The sequence below is a fragment of the Tupaia chinensis genome, unplaced genomic scaffold (assembly GCF_000334495.1).
Source record: "Tupaia chinensis unplaced genomic scaffold, TupChi_1.0 Scaffold000478_3, whole genome shotgun sequence".
Classification (NCBI taxonomy): Eukaryota; Metazoa; Chordata; class Mammalia; order Scandentia; family Tupaiidae; genus Tupaia; species Tupaia belangeri.
Genome location: NW_006159990.1, coordinates 8,085,327 through 8,095,755, shown reverse-complemented (window position 1 = coordinate 8,095,755; position 10,429 = coordinate 8,085,327). Strand labels below are relative to the sequence as shown.

The 10,429-nt window shown below is 43.3% G+C and overlaps 1 protein-coding gene across 1 annotated transcript in view; it reads right to left on the bottom strand.

Annotated features, from left to right (window-relative positions):
• Positions 1-1,027: 1,027 nt before the first annotated feature.
• BACH2 (BACH transcriptional regulator 2) overlaps positions 1,028-10,429 on the bottom strand; it is a 385,089-nt gene continuing 375,687 nt past the window's right edge. The window contains exon 8 of the mRNA XM_006156118.3: positions 1,028-7,313. Within this exon, the coding sequence (XP_006156180.1) occupies positions 6,831-7,313 (483 nt within the window). The 3' untranslated portion in view covers positions 1,028-6,830. The remainder of the gene's footprint in view (positions 7,314-10,429) is intronic.

Sequence of the window (10,429 nt, the reverse complement as noted above, 5' to 3'; positions counted from 1 at the left end):
GAGAGATTTTTGCTATATGGCACATATGTTCACCAGAGAGCCAGACAGAGAGCAATTGAGAAATCACCCCCCCAGAGAGAGGGCCACACCACAATCCTTACTTCTCCATTTTCCTCTTGGGATTTCGGGCACGCATGCACATGTACCCAGTGTTAAGTTTCAAGCCACAGGTTTAAACCACAGTTGGCCATGTGGGAGTCTAGTGCCTTAACCACTATGCCACCTGGTGGCAAATATTTTTTAATTATTATTTTAAGAGAGATTTTTGCTGTAGAGCATGTGCACTCATCAGAGAGACAGACAGAAAGTGAGAAATCACCCCCCAGGGCGGATGGCCATGCTGCAATCCCTTCTCCTCCCATTCTCCTCTAAGGATTTTGGGCACACATGCACATATGCATGGTGTGAGTTTGAAGCTGCCAGGTCCAGGACTCAAACAGTGATCCAATGTCAGAGTGCCAATGTGGGAGTCCAGTGACATAACCATTATGCTGTCTGCTGCTCTTGCAAATATTTTTTCACGTGGAAAGAGGAGAGAGAGAGAGAGAGAGAGAGAGAGAGAGAATGAGAGAAAGTAAGCCTCCAGGTCTGGGACTTGAACCACGGTTGGCCATATGGGAATCTAGCACCCTAATTACCATGTTAATTGCCAGCCCTGAAACTTTTGTTTTAAATAATTGTAGAATCACAGTACATTGCAAGAAACAATACATTCACCCTGGTTTCACCAATGGAAACATTTTGTATAGCTATATTACAGTACCAAAACTGAGAAATTGGGTTTAATCCTGGTTATCTATTCTCATAGGTACTAGGCATTCTTTTAAATTCAGAGTTTAGAGATTACATTAGCATTATCAAAATTTTAAGAGTTCTAATCAGATTAAATGGGTAGCAGGTGAGGGTCCAAAACAGAGGAAGAGAGAGAAATGGCCTTTTGGGGAGAAGAGATGTCTTGAGGCTTGCCACTCGGTACTCCGTAATACAGGGATCAGAAACAGAGAAAATACACTTACAATGCGTAATGATATGTCTTTATTTCATCAACAGAAATGGTGTCTAGACGAAATTCAGTTAACACTAGCAATTCAACTGAGTGAAAACAATTTTTTTGCACAATAGTGTATTTACAATGAGTAAATGAAGTTTCAATTCATTAGTTCATAGCAATGTTTTTTTTTCCCCCAAAAGGTAAAAATTCTTAGTTACAGAGAATAAGCATCAACAGCCATTTCATTTTTACAATAAAAACCACAATAAAAACCACAATCACTTAGGAAAAAAAAGGACAAGCCTAAGAACTAGTACAATAAAATGATGCATTGAATTAAGTTACATTAATCGCATAGAATCTGTGTAAAAAGTATGTAGAAAAACACCTGATGTAACCTGTTACAGTCGTTGACCAGTTATGAGAGGTACAGAGGGTTATACAGGTAGATATGTGTGAAAACTGTCCGTATTGTTTGACCTGGGGAGGAAGAGAAGAGGGGCTGTAGCCCCTTGCATACACTGAGAAGACCCTGTTTTGAATATGGCCTCTGGAGTTTGTAAGGCATATATTAGAGGTGCACTTGCATCAGACTGGTTCTGGAACAAATTCTCACAGGCCTCCTGGCCTCACAAACAAAGGTGGGGCTTGCTTTGAATGGCTCACTGTGTCTAACAAGCACCCGAAGCTCCCAAATGCATCTGGAATCCTCCTAATCATTTATCAGAAGTGCCAGGTCTTTTATGTCAGGGTGTGAATGGGCATCCCAGCATTCTCACATGCAAAATGCATTGTTAGGACTCAAGTGGAAGTGCCCCCATGCCTTCCCTCATGTTTTGATAGAAGACATGGCATTGATCTGTCGGAAAACCCCTTTGTCCACATACCTTCACTCTTTTCTGACATACAGATATGATTATCCCATGGGAGCCTTTGGCACTGAATGTGTGTCTACCTAAAATGAATGGTCTTGATGCACTTTTGCTTCTAAGAAGGGCCACTGTTTTATCTGAGGTCAATAAACTGGAATGAAAATGAAAGTCAGAGCTGTTTATCCATTGCTTCACAGCGAAATGCATACACCATGTCACAACATTTAATCAAAGCTAGGAAAGTTGGCCTCTATAACCAAGTAGATATTCTTCACAAAATGGCAACATCATTTTCATATTACAATTAGAATGCACTGATAATTCATTTGATATAAATATTATCTCCCAGGGTGGAGTGTAGGAAAATACTATACACTTACTTTTCTTTGCAAGTAACATTTTGCACCGTCAGTTGAATAATTTATCCTTAATCTGCCACAATAAGTCTTTTCTATGTACAAATACTATTCGCACACACTATTTGTATACAAATATATTCTATTCTATAGCATCGCTCTTTGATGCTTGGGTCATGAGATGGCTCGGGCAGAATTATAAACATACACCTTGAACACAGAATGTCTCCACACACAGACTTCCTGCAGGAATACCAACTCCACACAAGGCATTGTATTGTGAACTGACTGACCAGAAATTGAACCTACCATGAAATTTTCAATTTCAGGAAGAAACACTAATTCCTGACACAATGAACAGTTTTATTCTAACAAATGAAACCAAAAAAACCTTGTTCTTACTCTACTTTTAGTGATTTGAGGGGAAAAAATGGATTTCCCCCCCTTTAAGATTGAGACTCCTACTAAACAGTATACAATAGAGGAGTAATTTGATGTAATTTATGAAATAGCTTCTAATTTAAATGGGGCATAATGTATCAAAATAGGTAGACAAGTAGAGATTTGGAAAAGCTTTGTAGGCCTTTACTCATTTTGAGAGGATTATGCTACTCCTCAGATGTAGCAGCTTCCTGGGGCAGGACTTCAGTTTCCTAAAGAGCTTATCATTTTCAAACCTTTTTTTCTTTTTTTTCCTTTTCCTTCTTCTTTTATGGCAGTCATAAAATATGAGAAGAGAAAGGATAGGTTTAGGCTTCTGGACACCAGCACTAAACTTCGCATCGTGCACTCCAAACTAATTTAGTCAGTCCTTTTACGTGAGTCCTGTAGCTGGGCCTCAGGCTCCTTTTTAAGGAGAAGTGGCAGTTGGCCTACCAATCACTAGTCTTTTTCTCACTTCCTTGGAAAAGCGATATAAGGATTATATCCAAAATGATAATGCATCTTAAAAGCAGCATACTTTAGAAAGACAGTTAATAAATTACTTGTACAACATACAAAATAACATTTTCTACTGCAGCATCACCTCTGACGCCTGAGTCATGGTTAGGGAACTTGGAAGAGAAGTAGCAGAATGGCCTAGTAACTTTGCCAACTGTTTTTTCTTTTCTTAAAAAAAAATTATAACTGTTTTGTTCCAGAATCAGTATGCTATGAAGTTTGATTTTATTCAAGGCACCCCCAGATAACGCAGAAAAACAGACACATACAGCAAAGCACTCACCTGCCCAAAGCCTGACCAACCTGAATGAAGGAGGTTGTTTAGAGACACAAATAGGACACAGGCAGATCCAAGGGGAGGACTAGATTTGGGTGAGGTGGTAATCAGTCTCAAGGGCAGCTCCACTGGCTCCACCTCAACAACCCACTCCTACTCCAGTCATTTGGAGACTCAACCAGGCTGTCATAGGGGCCCTTCTAAATAGCTCCTTGTAGCAGGGTCCTTTATTTTTATAAGGAAGGACCTTGAAAACACAACTAAATGTCACCATACTGTGCAAACACTATTTCTTGCTGTTTACTTGCTTTTCCTTTTCATGAAAGGCATGGGATTGACTAAGGGATTCCGGTAAAGAAGACAGGCTTTAAGTTCTTTAAGTTCTACTTGAGGCGATTTGGATTCTGTTCCCAGCAAGTCCTCCTTTTGAATCAACCCAGAAACACTTTTGACAAGCACATGGTTCAGAACAGTAAAAGACACAGATATGTCACACGAATTGTACAAAGCTAGTTGCTGTTTGTGATGGAGAATGAATCAAATAACTTGTTAAAAATCCCTAAGAAGTCGAAAGACAGTTTTTAGAGCAGTGTTTTTAACCAGTCCCATGGCAGGGGTTGGGTGCGGGAAGAGGAAGAAACTGAGGCAGGGGTTGGTGAGAGGTTGAGGGTTGAGTTAGGGTGGACAGAAATAAAGAGACCCCTGTCCTCCTGGAAATGGCTGCCGCACAGGTCTGGGCTACTGAACACAGCAACCTGGGGCAACAGATGGAATGTGGTCAAGACTACCAGTTGCACATGAGTTGTTACCAGGGTAAATCATGCCAAGAAGCTGGTTTGGACCTGGTTATGATATGAGTAGAAAACATTCCTTTTTTAAAAGAAGAGGAGAGGTCACTTAAAAGGCAACAAGAGAGCTAAGAAACAAAATACTGTCAGCTGACTCCTCCACCATCACACATACCTGTGAAGTATCAACTTGATTCACATTGAATTTAAATTCTAGCTGTCACCAGTTTCCACAAAGGCAAGCCTCACGGTGAAGCACAGAACTGTTTTACTAGGCCAAGAAATTCCAACAACTGTAAAAAAAAAAAATAAAGGCAAAGTAGCTCCCACATAGAGACATATCAAAATCTGTCTCAGACAAGCACTCACACATACATACACACATGGGAAGAAAACAAAAACCCAGAGGCAGGTTTTAAGAGTGGAACTATTTTAAAAGAAAAGCCTTTTTTTTTTTTTCTTTTATCCTACTGCAGAACCAACATTTTCCTGGCATTCATACATATTTAAACATTTAGCGCTAATATTTGTACAGAAAAAAGTTAATAATACTAAAACATATGTTACTATGATTCACTTTTCGCCTACATCATATACTAATTTCCCCTTTTACATGCAGCTTTAATATTGTCCAAACAATGGCACAAATAAAGAAACAAAGTCAACCATCTATTTCCCCACTGCCCACCACCCCATCCCCACATCAAACTGTTCAGGACTCTCTTCCACAGCCAGGCTGGGTGGCCCGTGGGTTGTTCAGCGAGACTGGGACCACTGGAGGGGGAGGGAGCTGATTCCTCCTCCTTCCACACTTTCCTGTAAACGCGTCCAGGGGGCCAACATGCCCCCAAAGCCAAGGGAAGCTGCTCTCTCTGGGTTGCAAGCCAACCAGTTTTGCAGCAAGAGAACATACTGATCATCAGGCGAGGATAGGGTATATGTGTGTGTGTTGGGGAAGGGAGAGGAGGAGGGGTCCTGGTGATACCTTATCCAAGGCCTCAGAATGAAGTCTGCCTTCAGACAAGAAACTGGCAGAAAAACCTCAGAGTACAACTCAAAGCATTCAGAGAAGAGAAGGAGAAAGAAATATGTGAGTCTGTCGGGGTTGGACCTCAGGTTGGAATCTGCCCTGTTATTTCCTACGACTGGTGAGCCGCATTAATCCAGTGCAGCCACTTAGAGGCAGGAGCCTTGGAGCTGTGATTCAAACCCCCTCAGGCGAGAGATCCCAGGAGGCCAATCCTGGGCAAGAGAGCGGGTGGCTGTCAGCCACATCCTTCAAAGGTCTACTGCAGAACACTTCCTAGGGCAAGCCGAGGCCTGATGAAGTGCTGAAATGAATGGGACTAACTCCCCGGGTGAGAAAACAGTTCTAACTTGATTTCTAGGAGCCAATGTCTGCTGAGTTCTGGTATAAAATCATGGATTCCTGTTGTTTTGATGCATGTTTGAGTGAGATGTCCAAACTCTCTCCCCACTTAGGAATCTGAACATCCAGCATCAACTCTGAACTCTCTATCTGCATTTAGATTTTGCTTAGGGAAAGGTGGGGAGGAGGTGAAATAGAAAAATATTCAAGCAGATTCTTGTCTACACATCCTAGGATGAATTAATTATTTGGCAAGATTGTTTTTCCTACATAATTATCACCTGAGTGCTTTTTAATTATCTAAAATGTTTTACTTTTTAACGAAAAGTAAAGAATATACAGTATACTTGAGTTATGATGAAGTGACAACTTCATTTAAGAAAATAGGTTTGACCCAAAACTCAGTGCAAGTGGCAAAGTTGACCATTACTGTACAGTATCTGCAAGGAAAAAAAAAAACAAAACAAAACAATAAACAACCCACAATGCTCAGACGACACCATTTGTTGGTGCCCAAACCAAACTGAACAAACAAAAAGGTCTGAAATAAAACCTTGAGAAAAGCTTCCAACATTAACTACTGTCCATAAATAAGTACAAATTGGAACTGAACTGTGAAGTAAGAAAAATGACCATGTTAACAGTTACCAAACTAGTTCTAGCATCAGAGACAAAAGAAGAGGAATGTTGGAACCTGTTTATAAATGAGAAATGAAGTTTCCAGTTTTAGGATGAGAAAATTGAGGCATGCAGGACTTTTGCATATGGAGATATATATATATATATTTTATATATATTATATATAATATGTACAGTCTAGCTATAAAACTTTGATGTGTATAGAAGCTGTCTTCAATGAAAAAATTGAACATTCAGAAGAAATTCCTGAGATAGGGTTTGTGACATGGGCCACTGAGAAAAAAAAAATCCGTGGTTGGGTCCTAGAGGTGTTGCAGTCTATCCCTGTGAAGACTGAAATGAACCCACAGACAGACAGTGTTGGCACTGCTGTCTTCCCTCGCCTGAGCAAGGGGTAGCACCATTGTGAAGGTAACTATCTATCACTCCTGCTTGAAGAGAAAAGGGAATACTTCGGAACAGTATTGCTGCTAAGACTGCTGTAGTGTGCACCAAATTTGTTCTCGGTTCTTCAAGACAACAGATGAACAGCGCCACAGGCTGACCGAAGAACACCTGAATGGGAGAGGTGTGAGGATGGCAGCAGATCCGCGTCACTAGGTGTAATCTTTCCTGGGCTGTTCGTCAGTTGTACACTTATCAGTCATTTCCTGGCAGAAGTCCACGGTTACCGTTTGGCTCCTGGGTTCAAGAGGAGGTCCTCTCTCTGAGAAGGTTCCTGGGTCAGTGCCTTCCAGCCTCCTCCCAGAGGTACAATTCTCAGAGGCGTTGCTGGGGACCCAGGGGGGCCCAGAAGGAGCCGAACTAGGCTCTGAGCAGCAGGGTACATTTTCCCCCACCACACATTGGGAGGCTGTGAGGTTCTGCTCAACACCCAAGGGTGCAGGGTTAATACTGGAGGCTGTGGGGAGATCCATGGGTCTGAGGACAGGGCAATACCGATGCAGCGCCTGGATCTGCTCAGGGCTCTGGATGTCACGGCAGACTTCCTGGGAAAGGCAGGAGAAGTTGTCCAACAACTCCCCCATGCAGGCTTTCAGCTGATTCCTCTCTGATAATAGCTTTTCTTTCTCACACACCTGGACAATAGAGAGAAAAAGGGGAAACCTTGATCAAGTCTTAATTGGATGACATAGATTTTGGTTCTGGGCGTTTGTCCATCTTTGCCTTTATAGCCTGCAGTAACTCACGAGACCAGCAGGTGGCGTGGTGGTTAAGGCGTTGGAGACTCCCACATGGTTGACCACTGTTCAAGTCCCAGACCTGGTGGCTTGCTTTCTCACCCTCTCTCTCTGATCAAATTAAAAATAAATGAATAAATAAAGTTAAATAATCCTTAAAAAAGAATAATGTAACTCATGAATGACCAGGACAGGCTCTGAAAGGTAAAAGTCACACATCCTGGAGCCTGGACATGCATTCTGCCCGTGTCCCATCTGAGCACTCTCCCCAGATGTTTCACCAACGCCTTCCCCATGCCACCTCTTCATCCTATTCCAAGGCTCAGGCCAGTGACCAGCAAAATCACTACCCACCAGAAAACTACAGGGAGTCAGTGTTCCAGTTTCCTGGAATGTGGGGGTTTGTGGAAAATCAACTGGGAAACCGGTTTCAAACCTTGTAGTTGAAAATCTCCCCCAAAATGTGTAAGACTGCTATTTCTGAAGGTCAAAAATTGACCAATTCCAACACACTCACATTCTGAAAGGGCAAAACTATGGAGGCAGTAAAAGGCTCAGAGGTTGCCAGGGGTAAGGGGGGGGAGAGAAGAACGAACAGGTGGAGCACAGAAGACCTTAGAGCGATACTTTTAGACTGCTGTGTGCTACGATCTTGGTGGATAATGTTACTCCAAACCTACAGTATGTACGGCCCAGTGTTAAGGTAAACTGGACACTGGGGAGTGATGGTGTGTCGATGCGGGCTCATCACCCACAGTGATAGAGCATTCTGTGGGGGACATCAACAGTTGGGGGCCTTTTATATGTGGCAGCAGGGGCATATGAGGACTCTGTATATTTCATTCAATTTTGCTGTGCACCTAAAGCTGCTCTAAAAAAAAGGTCTATTTTAAAAAATATTTTAAAAATCCTCAGGAAAAAAAAAAAAGAAAAGAAAAGAAACCAAACAAACAAGAAAAAGACCATTAGGCTAACAGCAGCAGGCTCTCTGGCCTTTATGGCAGAGCCGACTGAGCAGATGGATCCTCTTAGACAGAGGGAGATGGTACGGGAAGGGACGACAGAAAAGTGATAGAGCCTGGACCCGCACGTACCTGCCCCAGCCCTTATGTTACTGAACTTCAGCACCCCATCAGAGAGATGAACTCAGAACTAGGGGGAAGATGAGAGTTTTCCATTGATATTGTGTGAGGAGGTGAGGAGGTCCCATGAGGCACACACCATGAAGTGGGTGATGTTCCTCACCAACCTTCTGTAAGGGTGGGCAGGAGGGGTGAGGGGTGGATGGGAAGGTGTAGGGAGGAGGGCAGGATTTGACATGCACAAGGAACAGGTCTCCTACATAAGAGCTACACGTGCTGCAGGATGAATGCAATCTGGCAGGCAGCGTGGGCATGTGTCGGAGAAAGAGATTTACACAGGGAAAGGGCACCTGCTAAAATATTTATAAATTTATCAAGAAAACATGTTTAAAAAATGAAAAATAAACAGATGTACAAGTGTAACTTGAGAGAAATACATTATGCGAGTTTGCAAAAGCTGAGTGGCGGGTGTGTGGGAGACAGTGTGGGAGTGGGGAAGCAGTGCAGGCTTGCTGGGGATGGGATAGGGCAGAGGCGGAAGCTGCCCCATCCCCTGTGCTACCTCCACTACTTAGAACAGGTGGGTGGACACAGCATCCCTGCTATGGGGTGGTGGATAAGGAAAACACATCTGGAGGTCTCGGGGTAAAAACCTTACATGCATGTCTGTGCAACCTGGACCTCTCTGTTTTCAACCTGGAAATCTGTAGTGTGAGGGGGAACCCTGCTTGGGCACCAGGAGAGGCTCTCTCTAGGAAAGGCAGTGTAAGTCATGACTTGGTTAAAAGCATAAAACTCAAAGTCACAGATTGGTTCTGTGGCCTGGGGGTTAAGGCTGGATCCCACAGGGTTGACCACGCAGTTCAAGTCCCAGACCTAGCGACTTGAAAAACACACTGGATGCATGTGTGTGCATTCCAAAAATCTCCAAAGGAGGGAAAAATGGAAAATAAGGAGGGTTGGCAACATGACCACACCACATTTGGGGTTGCTTTTACCTTCTCCTCCTCTGTCTCTTTCTGGCAAGCATATGTGAACAAGCTCCCTGGCACCAGTGCCTGGCCTGGTGGAAGATAATCCCTTCATGGATGGGGGGGTGGTGTTGGTCCTGGGATGACTCAAGCTCACCACATTCAGTGCACCCTGTTACCACCACTACCACATTGCAATATACAATGAAACAATCACACAACGATAGAGTTCACACTCCCACAAGAACCCAGTACCATTGCTACCGACAGGAGGTGGAGCCCAGGGGGCAGTGCGGGCATTGGGGAGCAGCTGCAAACACAGAGCAAGCCTACTCACTGGCCTGCCTGCCCATCCCCCCTGCAGCCCTGAAGACTGGCTCTGGTCCATGGACCAGCTCCCTACAGGGTGATGACAGAATTCTTACTACTCTTTCCTATTCCAAAATTGTTTCCAGGAGTCCTGAAAGAGCCACTCCTACAAACATTAACAGACCACTGATAGCGAGATGCTGCATTCTGTCCCAGGCATGGTGTTTTTATGATGTATAGTAAGCCTTCTTAACTCTTTTTTTAAAAGAATTATTTATTTAACTTTATTCATTCATTTATTTTTAATTTTACGAGAGAGAGAGAGAGAGAGAGAGAGAGAGAGAGAGAAAGCAAATGCACAGGCCGGGGCTTACCATACCCAGCCATATGGGAGTGTCTTGACACTTTAACCACCACGCCACCCGCTGGTCCCCTTCTTAGCTCTTAAAGCACAGATAATCTTTTGCTGATTTCTTTCATGAACAGAGACTTGTGATTTTCTTTAACCAATGATCAGTCTAAGAATTTCAAGCTCATCTATAACCTACAAGCCTCCACTTCCAGATGTCTCACTTTTTTGGGCTGAGCCCATGTACAGGACTCCTTATGCTGACTGACGACTCTCCTGCTCTCAGAACTATATAAAAGGAGC